Source organism: Impatiens glandulifera, chromosome 6 (assembly GCF_907164915.1).
Source record: "Impatiens glandulifera chromosome 6, dImpGla2.1, whole genome shotgun sequence".
Taxonomy (NCBI): Eukaryota; Viridiplantae; Streptophyta; class Magnoliopsida; order Ericales; family Balsaminaceae; genus Impatiens; species Impatiens glandulifera.
In genome coordinates this window covers 6,875,595-6,894,659 of record NC_061867.1, presented here as the reverse complement: position 1 = coordinate 6,894,659, position 19,065 = coordinate 6,875,595, and the positions used below count along the sequence as shown (strand labels likewise).

The 19,065-nt window shown below is 29.0% G+C and overlaps 1 protein-coding gene across 2 annotated transcripts; it reads left to right on the top strand.

Moving 5' to 3' along the window:
• Positions 1-3,728: 3,728 nt before the first annotated feature.
• Positions 3,729-16,248, top strand: LOC124941510 (ubiquitin-like domain-containing protein CIP73). 2 transcript variants are annotated; one of them, XM_047481851.1, is made up of 16 exons: positions 3,729-3,903; positions 6,273-6,405; positions 7,527-7,644; positions 7,848-7,928; positions 8,336-8,445; positions 8,524-8,595; positions 8,955-9,116; positions 9,380-9,449; positions 9,540-9,697; positions 11,362-11,526; positions 11,643-11,714; positions 11,821-11,953; positions 12,206-12,601; positions 14,447-14,754; positions 14,859-14,933; positions 15,828-16,248. In XM_047481851.1, exons 2-16 carry the CDS (start codon positions 6,277-6,279, stop codon positions 15,834-15,836), a joined length of 2,058 nt encoding a protein of 685 aa, XP_047337807.1. In that variant the 5' UTR covers positions 3,729-3,903; positions 6,273-6,276; the 3' UTR covers positions 15,837-16,248. The 2 variants fall into 2 exon arrangements, with proteins under 2 accessions (XP_047337807.1, XP_047337806.1); XM_047481850.1 differs by having other exon boundaries at positions 9,534-9,697.
• The last annotated feature ends 2,817 nt before the right edge of the window (positions 16,249-19,065 follow it).

Genomic DNA, 19,065 nt, shown 5'->3' with positions numbered 1-19,065 from the left:
ATATAATTTTGTTTTAAATTGTTTCTTATATATTTATTTTTGTTTTGAATTATTTTTTTATTATTTGAAACAATTATATTCAAATAATATAAAATAAATAATCTAACTTCTAATATCAACAATTCTTATTATATGCTTCAAATTTCAACACTTTTTATAATTAATTTAAAATAATTGATCATTTAAAATTTCAACTAAGTTATAATTTCTAAGATTTAGATTAAAGTTTTTTTTACTAATAAACTAATTTTGTTTTAAAATCAAAATTATATTTATTTTCACGGCTAATTCATTCTCACTAAGAGGATAACCACACTTTTATTATAAGCAGAGTCGACCCCTCGAGTTTTTGGATGCCTAGACCCAAGTAGTAAAAATGTGATTTTTTTTATTTCCTAGATTTAATTTTTAAAAGTAGATAAAAAAATTTATTTTGATGAGATTTGAACTCATAATCAATTAAAAAAATAGTTTTTATTTTGAATTACTATGGCCTTGTTCGGATTTGAGTTTTCCAAATAATCCAACAAAATCAATTGTCACTTCACTCTCCTTCTCATTCTTCAAATCAATCCATTCATTAACCAAAATACTAAAATATCATCTATTTTAAATTATAATTATTTATTTTATTTATATATATATATATATCAATACTCTTTAAATTTTTTTATCAAAAAAAAAACATCATTATCTCTTCAAAATTATCACCAATAATCATTTTTTCTCTCTTCAGGTTATTTAAATAACCTGGACCGAATAAGCCTATGTTATAATATTTTATATCTAAAAAAATAATAAATTCAATTAAATGTCTATTTTTTTTTTATTAAATATGATATATTATTATCTAACCTGTTGGCTTGCTCCCAGGGTGATATAAGTTTTGTCTATATAATATATTATTATTACGAGTTTTATATTAAGATAATCGTATTATATATTTCATAATTTTATCAAATTATTTACATTTTCATTATTGAACTATTAAACATTTTTATTTTTTTTAACATCAACATTACATTCTTTATTGTTTATAAGTGATTTCGAGGACACAACACAAACACATTATATTTAAATATGAAGGAGACGAATGAGTAACAATTTTGTTATCGTCTTAATCTACACCATTGTTGTTTGGAAATGAAACAAAACAAATGTATCGTTTGAGAATGAAGTTGACGAAGTCATCTCAAGACGAAAATAAAACTTTGTTCGCGTATAACATAGAAAAATAAAAAATGAATATTAGAGGAATTTGTGTCAATTTTCAATCCAACTTAAGGATTTTATCATATTTTAATTAAATGATTTTAGATATTTAAAGTATAATTTAAAAAAAAAAATATATATATATATACAACTAACAATTTAAAATAAAAATGTATATTGAATAATTTAAAACAAGATTAGGTATATATAAATACATTTCAAACTTAAGTATCTATTATCCCCTAAGTATACATAAATCAATTATAATAGAATGTGATACAAATTGACCTACATATTATGAATAATAATGTAAGATTTCAAATTTGTATAGTTCATCAAGATAATTAAGTATAATTAATTAATCAACATATTCTTCAAATTTTTTTTAAAATTAATTAAAAAAATAAAATTTACATAAACTCATTAGGTTCTAGCTCATTAAATTTTATAAAAAGATTTTTAATAATTAGTATACTTTTATTTATTATTAACTATTATATTAAAATATTATAAATATTTATAATTTTTCATTAAAAAAATATTTGAAATAATTACAAAAATAAAAGTTACACAAACCTCAAATATTTAGATCATTAAGTTTTATAAAAAGATTGTTAATAATTGGTATATTTTTTTATTATTAATTTTAATATTAAAACATTATATATTTATATTTTATTTAAATATTAAAAATAATTAAAAAAAATAAAAGTTACATAACCTCATTAGATTTTATAAAATGATTGTTAAAAATTAGTATAATTTTATTTATTATTAATTTTAATATTAAACTATTATATATTTTTATATATTTTAAAATAAAAATATTTGAAATAATAAAAAACTAAAATTACATATTGTATATCATTAAATTTTATAAAAAGATTGTAAATAATTAATATATTTTTTTATTATTAATTTTAATATTAAAATTATATATATATTTTATTTTTTCTTAAAATAATATTAAAAATAATTAAAAATAAATAAAAATTACATAACCTCAGATTACACAATTTTATCTATATCATTACATTTTATAATTTTTTTTAATAATTAGTATAATGTTATTATTATTAATCTTAATATTAAAACATTATATAAATATATTTATATTTTTTCTAATAACAATATTATAGATAACTAAAAAGATAAAAATTACATAATTAGATTACTATCTTCTATCAGTAAATTTTATAAAAATATTATTAATAATTAATATATTAATTTTAATATTAAAATATTATATATTTATATTTTTTCTTAAAAAAAATAAAAGTTACGTAAATTTATTATTTTTACTTTTCTATCTATATTAATAAATTTTATAGAAAGATGGTTAATAATTAGTATAATTTGATTATAAGCTTATATTTTATAAATATTATTAAATATTATAATTTTTATTTTATTTTTATTACTAATTAGTATAATAATAATTATTATTTTTTTAAATTAAAAAATTATATATATATTTATAATTTTTCTTAAAATAATATTATAAATAAGTAAAAAAATTTACATATTTTATAAGTTTTTTTAGTAATTAATATTTTTTTTTATTAATTTTAATATTAAAATGTTATGTATATTTTATTTTTTCTTAAAATAATATTAAAAAATAAAAATTACATAATATTAAACTATTATATATATATATATTTATAATTTAAGAAAAAAATAATATTATAAATAATTAAAAAAATAAAAAATTTCATATTTTATAAAAACAATGGTTAATAATAATATACTATTTTATTATTAACTTTAATATTAAAATATTATATATATTTATAATTTTTCTTAAAAAATATTAAAAATAATTACAAAAATAAAGTTTCATAACTCTTTTATCTATATCAATAAATTTTATAATTTCTTTTTATTAATAACTAGTATAATTTTTTTATTATTAATTTTAATATTAAAATATTATATATATTAACCATTTTTCTTAAAAGAAATATTAGAAATAATAAAAAAATAAAAGTTACAAAGCCTCAATCATTACTTTTATAAAAAACATTATTAATAATTAATATAATTTATTATTATTATTATTTTTAATATTAAAATATTATATATATATTTATAATTTTTCTTAAATTAGAAATAGTTAAAATATAAAAGTTTTATACCATCTTTAGATTTTATTTAGATCATACAATTTTATAAAATATGGTTAATAATTAATATTAACTTTTTATTATTTTTAATATTAAAATATTATATATATTTATAACTTTTTTAAAAAGTTACAAATCCTCTTCTTACACTAATTGTCAAAACAATGTAGTTTATCATTTAAAATAAAAATAAATTCATGAAATCCTCTATACAATTTCATTTTTAGAAAAAGATCTTGAAATATTTATGCATTAATTAACTTGAAAATTGATCCTCTGTACAATCTAGGGCAATGCTTCTTTTTCTATAAAAAAAAGTCAAAAAGAAGTATTAAAAAATAAATAAAATTAAATCAGTTCAAAAATAAAATAAAAATCGTCTCTTTACAATCTTGGCAAGATTTCGGGTTCTTAATGAGAGACAACAAGGACCGACTCTTGCACACCACGTGAAGGGTCTGGTGACGAATTTCTCATCCCAACATAGGTGTATTCGGCAGCCGCAGACAGCTGATTGAACTGGTCCGACTACATACATTTCAGAGTTGGCGATCTATCGCAAAAGGTGTGTCTTCAATTCGTTCATTCTTTTATCTTCTGATTGTTGAATCTTATTCATTTGATTAGATGTTAGCTTTCCTTTTCGTTCATACCCATGTTCTGTATCATCGGAAATTCCGTGATTCCATGAATTTAACTTGTATCGTATAGGAACCCGTTTATATCTTTTCTTGTTCGATAGAACCCACGTTTGAATTCAGCAGGTAATGAGTTCTAGGGTTTTATGGGTTTCGAAAATAGTGGGTATTAGTGAAAGATTGTTAGTTTTTTCGGGATATGAGATGTTAATACTATACAATTGCGTAAATGAATGTATGTATCTGGAAATGTATGTTTTGTAGCTTCTTTTGATTCGTTTATGAATGAATGTATATCTGATAGCTTCTTTTGGTGTGTTTTCTATTAAGTTGAATCTGATTACAAGAGGAGATTTATCAGTTCATTCATTAGCAGTGATGAATGTATGTGTAGAATTTGAAGTCACTAAGATTTAGTTAATGTTGAACACTACTAAAGAGTTGATCTTCACTCACTCGACTTATTTCATGACTATTTTTATGTTCTATTTAGCTCTTTTATCTTGCAAATTCAATGTCTTTGAAAGGATAGATTCGTCTTGCTTTTGAAGTTGGTAAATATGATCTGCGCGCGTGGTTATTATGTTATCTTGAATTGAGTTTGTATTGGATTCAGTTCTCCAATGATTGTGAATGTTTTCCTTTGTGAAGTTTGATAATTTAGTATTTACACTATAAACAGCTTAATGCATCTATTAATCGGAAAATGTTTGTATAACATTGAAAAATTATTCCATCTCAAAATTAATAAGTGATTCTACAACTTATTAATAGAATGAGTGGTGTTCTTATACAAAGTTTAGTGTTGATAATAGGATAAGAACTTAATGTATACAAAAATGCATTTTGTGTAGGATAAAAAATGAAGTATTGGCCACCTTGTCTGTGACATGGTCATTTATTTTGGGAAACAGAAAATATACAATTTCTTTGATGAGTTATGTAACAATTTGTGGACGTAGAGGGTCAACAATTTGAGATGAAATACTGAAATATTGAGATGAATTTCATTGGAAGTTCAAATATTATTTCAAAAGGTAGCAGTAGGGTTAGACATTCCTAGATTTAGCTATACAACAAGTTAAAATTATGTCAAATGACGGGACTTCTTGTAACATTATATATAGTAAGGAAGGAAATATTTTCATGTATAACATGTTAACAACATATAATGTTAACTCTGCATTGTGTATATAAAGAATCTCGCTAATTCATTTAATAAAAGATAAATAATTATGATATAATAACAGTACATGGTGATTATTTCATATATCTCTAAATTTTTGTTCCTAACTCCATTAAGCGTTTAATTGCCTATTCTTGTTTTGATGCTTTTATATCCTCAGTTATGATGATTGAAATCTAATGAAAGGAAATAACAAAATTATTCCTAAATCTATCAACCATAATAAATATTTGATTATGAGTGATAATAATTATTTTTGTCGTATATGAATGTCTTATCCGAAAAAAAGGTGAACTGTTAATAGAATAAACAAAATCTAATAAATGCTCTCTCAAGATAATTTACATTCACTATGTTTATAAGCTCAGTATCCAGCCTGCAATTTATAATTTTAACGTGATGTTGCTACTGATCATCTTCAATATATGGTATTGAGATGTGCCCATTCACTAAGTCACTTCATCAATAATTAATAATTTTAAGATTTAATTTTAGAAGCTTTCAGAGCAAGTCCTATGATACCAGATCCCCTTCTCAGAGGAATTCATGGATTTCATGTTAGTGATAGCTTGGGTGATGGGTCATTCTTTAGCTTATAATTTAATTTCCTTGCATAGTTTCTTCCTATTCCCATGAGCATAGGGAAGCTCTCATATCTTCTGACAGTTGCATCTATGGACTTTGGATTTCATGAATGACTGAATGCTTGGTTTCTTGATTCAAACTATGATTGTTCAAACGAGGGCTATAGATTATATTGGACGATATGGTACAATGACCTATTTGTTCCTACCAGTGGTTGTGGGTTTTTCTCTTATCGCTTTGAACCTTGTACATGACTACGTTAAAGAATTATATGGCTAAGTAGGCAATGCTATATATTATATAAATATATTACATATGCAATCTTGCCGCTTCATACAACCTTCACAGCTTTGTGTGTGTTTTCATTTAATTCATTAAAACCTGCTTGCTATTCACTAGAAACTGCCATATATTATTTTATGGTAATTGTTGATCTTAAAACTAGTATCTGATTTTTGAATGAAATCTATGGAAATATTTCATAGTTTTGAGTTTCACAGTAGTATTCTTTTTGTGACATTGTAGAATAATGGCAAGCAATCGAAGTGATGAAACTCTAATTTCCCAGACAAATATGGACACATGTTCAGAGACAACAGTTGAAATCAAGATTAAGACTTTGGATTCTCAAACTTACACTCTTCGGGTGGACAAATGTGTAAGCATGTTTCTTTGCAGATTAAAATTTAAGATATGTCTTAGCTTATGTGTAGATCTTTCTTTGTTCCATTCATTTTTGAAAGGAAGTTCCATTTATTTTACTAGGAGTTTGAAATTGTTTTGTTGCTTCAACTATTTAAAGTTCATGCCTTGTGTGAGTGAATTCATTTGAAGTGCAATCCTTGTAGGTAATGAAATGTTCAGTTCTGCATTGTTTATATTTGATCTAAAACTTAAGCAAGTTGTCTTGTATTTTGTTTGTTGTGTCTAGTATTTGAATTTCCCTGGTTTGTTTATAGTCTAGAGCTCTTCTGGGAGGTTGCAGAGTATTATAGTATCATAGGAGCATTCTTATTCACACCAACTATACTTTATTAATTTGACACTAATACATCCTTCGTACGTTATCCAATTTTACCCCAAACAAGGATGTCTATTTACTATGGTTAATGAATTTTGAAATAAAAATGTTCTCATTAGTCTATTCTTCTTTAATTTTTATTAATATTAATAAAATTAAATGTCATTATTTTGGTCTAGTTTGAATGGGAAATGGAACAATATATTTACCTTATTATTATTATTGTTGTTGAAAATACCAACAAGGTAAGTTAAAGATAAAATCACGATTTCTAACCCCAAAAGAAAATTGAACTTGCACACTGAAAATGTAACCTATTTCCTTGTATTCATTAAGAAAATTAATTAATTACAATTACCTTGTGATCTTTCATCATAATACAAGTTTTCACTTAAAAAATAATAATTAATTACAATATAATAGTTTTGTAACTTTTATGTTATCGTCAAAATAAAGAAAGATAAAAACACATTAATTGTCTTTATTGTCTGCAATAACAAATGATATATTGATATTTATAGCACTTACCAAAAAGACTTGATATGACCTAATTTTATATGGCCCATTGAGAAACTTACTACGAGAACACCTAACTTACTACGAGAACACCTAAAAGTTCCGTAATTTAGTGAAGGCTCTATTATCTTTATTTCATACTCTTATTGGTTCTAATTTATTTGTATGTTCAGACAATTTCTTGTTCCTTAAGCTTTTATGGATTCCCTATGTGTTATTATCCCTTTCTGTGTGCTCTGCAGGTTCCGGTCCCTGCTTTAAAAGAGCAAATTGCTATAGTTACTGGTGTATTATCTGAGCAACAGCGACTTATTTGTCGTGGAAAAGTCTTAAAGGATGACCAACTCCTATCAGCTTACCGTATCCTTTAAAATTTTGAGCACTTTACAGGAGAACACATCTAAGAAATTTCTAGTGGTGCTCATTTCTTTTAGTTCCTAATGAAAAGCTGTGGATTCAAGCTGTGAGTTGCAGATTGTAATGTAGTAGCAATGCATATTTATGTCGTAAGTGTTCATTTCATCAGTTGACTTTGTTGGCCACATAACATTATATGTCCTTAGATGTGGAAGATGGCCATACATTGCATCTTGTTGTGCGACAACCGATCCTTGCATCATCTGAGAGTTTGGCAAATCAGCTAGGTCTGTCCCATCTATTTTCTTAACTATATGATTCTCTAAGCATCTAATATGATAAAATAATGTCCTATCTATACGAGAATACCAGTTGATGCTTTGTCTACAGATGCAAAACATGGCATCGAAGGAAACATGTATATTTCATGATTAATTTTATTATATTATATTTCCAATCTATTATATTATACAAAATTCTGCAAGCATTTGGCCACAAAGAAAAAATTGATTGTTCTAGCAAGATAAGGGGAAAAAAAGGTATTCTAGACTCTAGAGTTTTTCTTTTGATGGAAGATACATACCTTATCAATATTACTTTGACTCTGGTTACTTTTTTATAGCTGTTTTACTTTTCATACTCTAGATCATTTTATGCTACCTGTCCATGACTTCTCAGTATGACTATTCTGTAGGACACGACTCAGATGGAAGTACTAGTCGACAAGGAGCAGGTCCTAGCGTGGTTGTTGGGACCTTTAACTTATCTGAGCAAGGTGATGATGTTATTCCAGATCTAGGCCGGGTATGTATTGACTTATGGATATGCTACAATTTGGTGATATGACCAATCTGCATCAGGCTAACTTCCTAAAATATGTAGATTTTATCTGCTGTCCTTGGTTCTATTGGGATCACAAACATGGGAAGTGTTAATGCTAGCACGGACGTCAGGGTATGCATGAGTACGAATAATTTGCTGATTATATATCTTTCCTTTTTTCTTGGAAAATATATATCTTTGTTTCTACTTTGGTATCTATTAAACTTGAATTGGGAAGTTCTTAGGCCTAGTTGTTCGGGTAAAAGGATGTATCAATATATAAATAAAAAAAGAAAAGAAGACTACAGTCTACAGGGTATTTTAGTATTTTGGTTGATGATTTGAATAATGTGAATGATGAGAAGATGTTTGAAAAGATGGTGGGTTATTTGAAGATTATTCAAATAACCCAATTCGAACAAGGCCTAAATGATTATTTTATTGAATTTACAGATATAAGGGCTTATTTTTCTCCTGTATATTGTTTCCAGGATCCTTCTATGGAAAGGCTTTCAAGACCAGCTATTTTTGTTGATTCGAGAAACACTGGAGGACGGCAGCAGGATCTAGCTACTGGTGTGGATCAAGTTAATTCTCGCAATAATGCCTTTTCTTTTCCAGAAACTGTTCCATTAGATGTTTTGCAATCACCGGTATTCTTTCTTGTACCTTTATATCTTAATTAAGTGCAATCACATTTAGTGTGTTTGAAACCCTTTTATTGCTGTCATCTTTCTGCTCTTTATTTTTTGAAAGAGGTCAACTTTTTCATTAGAATAAAAAGGAATGCAAGAAGCGTTCAAACATTACATTTCTCTTCTCATTTCTACTTTGTCCTTTCTATTTGTTAACTATTACATTTTGCCTACCATGTTGAGTTCTGGAGAAAGTTATTGTGTTATATGGGACTTTGCAGGTGATTCCTGATTCCCTAACAACATTGTCCCAATATATGAGTCGCATTAGACGAGAACTTGAGGCAAATGGTAAGAAGACTTTTTATATATACACTTTATTGAAGCTTGTTCTTGTGAACGTTGTATACTTTACTTATCTTTGAGTTTTGAAAGCTGCAGTCAGAGGTGAAATCATCAATTCTCAAGTTTCTGGTATTACTCATGGGATTGATGTACAAGAAGCAGGGCAGGGTGGAGTTCCAACACCAGCAGCTTTGGCAGAAGTCATTCTATCTGCCAGACAGATGCTCACTGAACAAGCTGCAGCGTGCTTGTCGGTATGAAACTGAATTTTTAATCATTCTTTTCTTCACTGAGTTTGTATATATTGTTGATTTATTAGTATTAGTGGCTGTTTTTATTAGTAATTTTGGAGACATGTTTAAATTATACAGTAATAGGAACTTCAGCTTATTATGACATCAAAATGAGAACAATTTCAGATCTTGAAACAAATCAGAGAATATGTAACAGTTTGGGTATGGAAATTTGATCTAATGAAGAAAATCCTGTTGTTTACTTTCTCAACTTTAACATTTGAGAAATAAATAGAAGCTTGCTGGTAAGTTGTATTATTGAAGAAATGATGCTATCATGGAATCTTGTGTACTGCTTTTTTGAGCTTGCAATTTGTTGAGCACTAACATCATTGTGTGTGAAAGAAGATTTTCTTTTTAATAACAATTGTTTAGAATTTGTTTAAGTTCTTTTGAGCTGGAAATAAAATCCATGGTAAACATTCTCTTAGTAAATATTTGAAGCATTAAACATTACTGAGATCTGTAAACTGCCTTGTATAGGCCCTCTTTTTCTTGCTCGGTGTAGAATTGCACCTCAAAAATGCTTGCAACTGAACTTGAGAGTAATAGATGTTTCTCATACACCTAAGATGAGAAAACTATTTTTAATATGCTCTTTAGGTGTTCTAGTTATCATAGCAGCTGTAATTTTGTTTTTGGTATACTTTCTTTTGTCTTGGATGCAATAATAGTGCGGGAAATATGAACATGGTGTCTATTTGGAAACTAGTTTTTGACACACTCTATGTCAAAATTATGATCTCATTTGAAAATTGTCAAATTCAAAGTGATTTTTTTCGTTTGGCATAAGATTCTTTCTGGATCTGATCATGACCAGATTATTTTTTCAATCATGATTAGTGTGCTTTTTGTTGCTTTATTTGGTATCTACATTATTTTCTAGATCTCCAAATTATAGTGTAATTTTCTTGATTCATTTGAGTGTTACGATTTTTTTCTCAAATCATTATCAGATTATTTTTTGGATGTGATCGAATTCCTTTTATAGATCATTGTGATTTTTGGCGAACAAATGTCGATTTTTTTGGATCATGATCAACATGATATTTTAAAGATTTTCTCTATTGATTGCGGATTTAATTCACTAGTGGGAGGTCAGGAGGTTCAAGTTTTCTTACATTCCTCCTCATGTCAACATAATTTATTGTCTAGGAGGTATCACACTTGTTTTTAGTATAAAAAAACTTACAATTAACAAAGTCATCTCTACAATTGGTTGGTTCTTTTTTTTTTTTCAAATCTATGCTTTATGTATTGGATATCTTAATTGTCTTGGATTTTGTAACAGTGAAACTACATTGTTTTTGTTTTGAAACTTATATTCATAACAAGAGAGACGACTAGTCATCCTTTCATCTTTGAATGTTAGATAATGTACTTTTCCAAAAATAGTCATTGGACCATGTTCTCAGGGGCATTGCATGATTTTACAATTACAATGGTCTGAAATTTTTTATCTCATAAGGTTTTGTACGATATCAGGGGATATTTTGGCTTTAACTCTTCTTAGCAATGATGCAAATTTTATCCTGTTATAGCATGCTGACAAAGATTATCTTATTAATTTTTTAACTAAGAAAAGCAGCTCCAAGTATCATCAAACTGATATTCTGTTTGTGCAGCATCTTGCAGTACAGCTGCAGAACCAGGTGAATGTGTCTGATCCTTTAGCAAGAATAAACATTCAGACCAACTCCATAAGATCTGGTGACCTTTTGAGAAATTTAGGCGCTTTCCTGCTTGAGCTTGGTCGCACAATCATGACTTTGCGAATGGGACAGGCACCGGTTTGTTGCTTGTCTTCCATCTTTCAAAATAAAATTCCATCTGGTTTCAGATACTATATGTGTTTGTATTGCATCTAATATATTATATATATATATATATATAATACCTTTCGTAGGCTGATGCTGTGGTTAATGCTGGTCCTGCTGTTTATATATCTCCATCTGGCCCTAATCCTATTATGGTCCAGGTACATGATAGTTCTTCTCATATGGTGTTCTTTACTCTCTGTTCTACTACAATCTGTTGTGTTCATTTTCTGACTTGATTATTACCTTGCATTCTCTATGGATCAGCCACTTCCTTTTCATTCTGGTACAAATTTTGGGGGGCTTCCTGCTGGAAATGCACAGCCTGGAAATGGGACATCTGGTGGATCTCTTGATTCAGGTCTCATCCCTAGGAATATAGATATCAGAATACGCACAGGTACCTTTGTATTACTGTATGCATTAGGTGGGATGGTTACAGGACATTTTATGTGCCCTTTAATATATGTTGTTACCATTGCATCCCTTTAATTTTTTGGAAAAATATGAAAAAAAATAAAAAAGAACCTGAAACCAATATAATAGTCATATTTGATCAAATCTAAGTCAAGTTTCTTTTTTTTAACTAATTTGTGGTGTGGATTTTCTATTATATATTTTTAACTTGACGCAAATTTAATTTTGTAATTAGGTCCTGTGTTGACCAGCCTTATTAATAATTCAAGGGAATCATCTGGTCAGCAGCAAGGTGCAGATCAAGTGAACCCATCAGCCTCTGGTGGTGTGGCGCAGCAAGAAGTTGGAGTTGCTTCTGAAAATCCATTGCCTGATGGAGAGCCTACAGTTAGAATAGTTCCTTTGAGGACTGTTATGACAGCTGTACCTGCATCCATGAGGCGCTCCTCTTCTGCTGATTCTTCTCGTGGATCAGTTGGCCTATTTTATCCTGTTTTAGCAAGAGTGCAACATGTGGCTTCCCTGAGCTTTCGGGGATCGCAAACATCCAATGAACAAACTGAGAATGGATTGCAGCAAAATCCAGATTCTGGGTCATCACAGCAAACTGGTCTTCCTGGAGTACTACATGGTAAGGCGGTTAAACCTTCATTCTTATAGTACCTTGATTAGAAGTAATTATTATATTCGATGGTGAGATAACTAGTTTTCGTTGATATTACTTGTATATCATATATTGATTCTTATCATATTTGCAAGAACCTTCCATTACATTATGTTTTAAGCTTTGTACAATTTTGGTATTTAAGCACTATGAATTGAAATATAACTTCTAGATACTACCTAAACTATAATGTTAACTAGAATTAATGACCTAAGCTTTATCCTTACCTGAATAACTTGTTCTAGAAGCTTTTTTTTAAAAAAGGTTAAATTTTCCTTAAAATGAACGCTAGGTGTGTTCAAACATTGCAAAGGACTGGGAGGGGAAAACAAAGCAAGAAACAAAAAACAAGAGAAGAATTTTAAATGTCAATAAGATCGAAAAATTCTCATTTATGTGAAAGTTCTATATATATGGTGGTGTAGTCAATTTTATACATGAAGCAGTATTGCTATTTTATAACTTTCTGGATTCTCAAATTTCAACCTGTATATTCTTCTTCGTTCATATTATGCCTTGAACTTCCAGATTTAGCAGATTAGCCCCAAATTTTGAATTATGTCTTTATCATACCCTGAACTTCCAGGTTTAGTACATTAGCTCCAAAATTCTGAATTATTTATAGAGAGACCTTAAAGTTGATTGTTGAATACAAATTATACTATTGATTAAGCATATGATGTGATTTTAAATATTAACTTTAGAATTATAAAATATACATTGAACATAATATATGTAAGATATCCCAATTTTTATACACACTAAAGTTTTCATTTTCAAGATATAAAATCTTTATGGGATATGAATATTAACAGTTCATAAGATAGACTTCAAAGTTAGATACTACAGGATTGAACCTTTTCACTAGAAGCCACAATTTTTGTTGAGATTTTGGCTCTCAACTTGATAAAAATATGGGAGCTTGTTGTAGATCTTTTTGGATCTGTTTAATCTTAAAAAAATTGATGAAAACATGTTTTTCTGTTTGCAAATTTGTCAATCATCACTTCAATTTGTTATCACGATTTTCTTTCTTATTATGGCAGTCGCGATTTATTTTTTCAAAGTGAGATTCTTTAGTTGCAAAATTTTAAATTGAGAATCATGGGAAACAAGTATATATTCATCACTGGATATTTACTAGTATTTTGGAAATTGGGATGGTTTTGGTGAATTGAATGGCCTGGATTTTGTTGAACCTGGAAGTTCCCATTATGAAGATGGCTCCTGGTTTTGTACATTTCCATTGGAAACAGTTTCCTGCTACTGCTTGCCATAATGTTTCTGAAAGAATATGGAGGTGTGGATTTTCGCTGTCTTGCCCTCAGGTTTCATATCTAAAGGCATCAGATGACAAATCATATCAAAATCCATATTGATTTGGTCACAAATTCATGCAGATATAATAGCGCACACATTTCATGACAATTATACTCTATGTATTTTGATTTTATCAGTTTCTTGATGTGCGTGTGCTTCATACACAATTTATTGAATTCATTAATAATAGGTATCTATCTTATCTTTGATACTATTCAAATGATAAAATATGCTGCATTCCCTTTTCACACCTCAAATTCCATGTCTTAGAAGTAGCTCTTCTCAATCTTAATCAAGTTTAGAAGTACTTAACGGAAAGAGGTTTAATTTTTGCAATTCTCTTTTTTTTGTTCTCTAATTTTATTTTTTCTTTCAGATATCTGAAGGCAACAGCTCTTATCCTGTTATTTATTTATAATACCCTTGCATGTAAAAAAATGCTTCTCTTTGGTACAATTATGGCATGTCAACTTATGAGACTTTGTGTTTCAGATGAAGTTCCACAAAATGGTCAAGGATCTTCTACTCAGAGACTTGATCAGTTGTTCAGGACTATGTTTCCCGTTGAGCAAATCCATGTTGAAAATACCGGCGCTCAGGAGATGGATCAGGAGACTGAGCAAACTGAAACAATGACGAATGCTGGCGACAATCAGGAGACTGAGCAAACTATTATTAGTGAGGAAGGAATTTTCTTATCTAATCTGCTTCACCAGATCATGCCTATCATCTCTCAAAACATGGGTAGCTCTACTGCAGATGAAATGCAGAATGGAGATAGACAAGAGCCTTTGACTCAAGTATGAAAGCTTTACCATTGTTTTTTCTGAATAGAGCTGATGACTTTTTTCGTTTTGAATTAAACTAACCTACTTATTATTTTCCTCTTTTTTTAACTTGATAGGGCAACTTGAATAGAGATGCATCACCTCATCGACCTGGGGAACCATTGGCTGAACCAAGCTCTAAACGTCAAAAGGTAAATTTATGTTTATTATTTTCCCAATCTTACATAAATTTCTAGAGAAAAAGATGAACAAAATAACAAACATAGAAACTCTATTGCCTAATATCATAACAAAGACCCACCCACTCATGGTGGCTCAAGTGGGAAGATCTTGAACTTGAGAGGTGATGCCTCAAATTTGATTCTCACCTGAAACCACCTTGATTGAAGTTAGTTGGGGGTTATGGAGGTGGGATAATGTGCTAGCCTCCTTCACGTAATAAACTCCGGTCTTGAAAAAGAATAAAAGGAAAAAATTCTCACTGAAACCACTTTGGTTGAAGTGAGGGCTCATGATGGGATGTTATGAGAGTCTTCTCCAGAAAAGAAAAAAAAAAAGCCTAGTCTAAAGAAGAAACAGAAGTACTAGGAGCTAGTTTGGGAAACTAATAGTTATTTTTTGGAGGAAGCTAGCACAACCTTCCACAACCATGGCCCTCCAATTCAATCAAGATGTTCTTAGTGAGAATCGAACCTTGAGACAGTTAGTTTATTTGACCAGACTCTTTCCACTTGAGCTATTCTAGTGGGGTTAGTTCATGAAAATCTTGCAGTAATCACATTTTGTTTTATCTTCTATTAAATCACAACTTTTCTCCATTTTTGTTTTATTAATGTATAAAACAATTCCTCTAAACTATCCCATCTTTACTAGGTATCCTCGATTCTAAACTCTACCTAATAATATCTTTGAACCGCAAACAGCTTGTGCATTAGTCTTCATTTTTAACTATTACAAACTTATATTGCATCTTAAAATGAGCAACATCAATTAAACATATCAAGGATTGTTAATATCTTCATAACACCTTCAAAATGTTCTCTTTGAAAATTTATTTGTTTTGTCCTGTTTTTAATATCTTGCAGAGGGAGTGATGACTGATCACAAAATATGGCGCCAAAAGACAACATGGAACTAGTTTTTTCTCCAGATTGAGATAATGAGGTGATTTCTGAAGTTGCCGATTTTACTCATCAGCTGGCAGCTAAGGGTCAAATTCATGGGTCTTTTAAGTGGGGTGGGCACTAGATACAGAAGTTATAAGATGTCACATTTATTGCTGGAACCCATCTTATCAGTATCTTAAATTCTAAATTGGCATTACTTTTTACATTTTTTTTTTCTGGGTTAGAAACCAATCAAGCATTGCATAAACATGCTTTTATTGAGTATGCTTCATTATATATTTTTTTTTGGATCCCACAGTTTGATAATCAAACTGCACTTTTTTTCTGGGTTTAATTTGAGACATGAATCAGCAGGAATGAAAAAGAAAGTTTAAATGCATATGGTTGTTGTACTATGAACTCAATTGAGTTCAAGAGTACATAGTTTTTTTAATGTTCTGAATGAGTTAGTATTCCCTATTTGGAAATATTTTTTTTATTTATATTTCTAGATTCAAATCTTAATACAATGTAATCCTAATTTAAGTGATAGGAATTAATTGGCTTCTAATTGGAAGTTTGTGTCTATTTCTAATTTTTAATTTTGTTTTGATATAAAGTAAGCATATATTTAGTTGATTTGAATTTCTTTTGTTTAATTGTTCATATTGCTATTTTTTTCTTTCTAAAATTATAGTTTGTTCTATGGATACATCCACAATCATGTCTCCCATTTTAACTTAAATATTTTTAAGTTTGTTTTTACTGTTATTTTTAAATTTAATTTTGATGTAAAATAAGCATATGTTAGCATTCAACAAATTCAGTTTCAAAGCTGGTTTTTAATTTTATTTTCTTATGATTGAGAAATTGAATTTGTGATATTTGTTTTTTAATGTAAAATTTGTTACATTTTTTTTTATCTAAAAAGGTTTTTGTATATTGCATTTGTTACATTTGTCAAATTAAGAGTAAAGATGAACTGAACAACTTATTTATTGTTCAATGTCAAGTGGTTGTGAAAGTTGGACACTTGGACCATGTATTTTTAGCATCTTATCTACTCAAACTTTATTGCTTGTGTACTTTTATAAATAGAGAATTAAAATCTTAATATATTTTATTGATTTATTTATAAATTTGAAATTATCTATAATTTTGGAAGTGACCCTAACTGATTTTTATTCAAGAAAAAAAAAGCAACTATAACTTTTTTTTATGTAACTTAATAAATGGAAAGAAAGGATCTTAGATTGAGACTCACTACTTAGTTTTCATATTATTTTGAAAACTTTAATAGCCTTTCAATTTTAGATTTAGACCTTTCCGTTTGCCTAAATTTGTAGGAGTATTACGATTCCTGAATAGAATATCACCTTGCAATGTCCAATTGAGCTGTTAAACTTGATATTATTGTGGGATTTTTTTGTTTCTGTTATATAATTATGTTTTCTATTATTCACCATTTGGTTAAAATCTCAATTAGAGTTGCAACTAAATATTTTGGTGAAGTTATATATGCTGAACTCACCAAATAGATATGAATGAAAAGTTTTGTGAAAGTATGTTTACCTTAATTATATTTTCTGATTTCGCTCTTCTTCTTGAATTGTTATGTATACTAGCAGTATTCTTTTCCCATCTTTGTTTATTATTCTCCTGTAATCTTTGAATTCTTCTTCTCTCATAATTCTTTCGTTGCACTTTGAACACATATTTCTCCTTTGGTCTTTGAGATAAAAAACCAGTAACCTTAGTTACAAATTTAAGTCGTAATAAATTGGTATAGAGGCAGACAATTAATGGAATGATAAAACCGGATAATAAGCTGAGATGTGAGATGGATGCTTTTAAAGCTTTAATCGAAGGTTTGACACAACAATTAACTTCCATGTAAATTTTTGTGCAACAGAACATGACTGAATTGAGTAATAATATGGATAGAAGGAGGGTCTATTCTTGGCCAAGAACCCCGCCTCAGGGCTTTTGATGATGTTTTTTTAACATGGCCCTCTCTGTGATAGACCATTCCATCAGCACCAACAGTATGTTCCTCCAACTCGGCTCACTAAAGTTGATTTCTCTTGGTTAGATGGAATAGATGTGGAGGGTTTGCTTATATTTGTTGAGTAGTTCTTTAGGTAGACAGGACTATGATGCAACTAAATTTGACATTGCTTCTATCCATTTTACTGGTGATGCCAGAATGTGATATGGGTCAAATTTTTAACAATGCAACCATAAAGAAGCCATGACGTGGGAGGTGTTCAAGAGAGACATCTTGCTGCAATTCGGTCCTTCTATAAATGACACCCCCATGAGACAATTGATGCACCTAAAATATGTCAATTATGTTCAAGAACAAAAATCTCAAATACATGTTAATTTCCAAAAAACTGTATAGTATGCCCATTGAGTATGTTATAGACTGCTACATGTCCGAATTGAGGGAAGAAATCACTAATGTGACCAACTTGCGATTTTCGTGGATCCTTAAATGAAAGTCATGTCAATATGGTCAAGGTCCAAAAACAACATACAGGTCAATGATGAGTAACATGCACTTGTACAACGATGAATCGCCGCTACTGCCCAAGCCAACAAATGTTAAACCGGCCTGGCCAAACTCATTATATGTGTCTTTTTCCATTGCAAACCAGTGTCACATTAAGCAATTAAACCCGACTACAATAGATGGAAAGAGGAAGAAGGGCCTCTGTTACACCTGCGATAAAAAGTGGGAGCATAACTACATGTGTAAATCAAAGTTATTCATGGTCTCGGTTAATGACCAAGAAGACTTACCATATTTCCATGAAGCCACTCTAGAGACGTTCTTGATGATCCTCATTTGCAGCCTGAGGTAGTGGAAAGAACCTGCCCTTTCTTTGCACACATTGACCAGTTTTAAGAATTTTCAAACACTTCAAATTCTTAGCAAAATTGGGAACCTACGGGTAATGGTTCTGATTGATAATGCAACACTTATAACTTCATAAACAATGGGATAATGAAGAACATAAGCCACGATACTATGTCCACCTAAGTGCTGTAAGTGATGTCAGTTTGAGTGTCAGACTGTGTTACGAGGGATTATTAGGGTTAGGTTTCTTAACTCTAAAATAAGTTGACGGGTAGACGTAACCGTGATTAATAAGGCAATTAGCCAAAATATGAAATATTTATTGATTGAGAATAAATAATTATTTATTCTAAA

Coding starts and splice junctions, on each gene's coding strand:
- LOC124941510 (XM_047481850.1), top strand. CDS start 6,277: ATGGCAAGCAATCGAAGTGATGAAACTCTAATTTCCCAGACAAATATG. Junction 12,602..14,446: donor TCTTCCTGGAGTACTACATG/GTAAGGCGGTTA, acceptor TTTGTGTTTCAG/ATGAAGTTCCACAAAATGGT. Junction 14,755..14,858: donor GACAAGAGCCTTTGACTCAA/GTATGAAAGCTT, acceptor TTAACTTGATAG/GGCAACTTGAATAGAGATGC.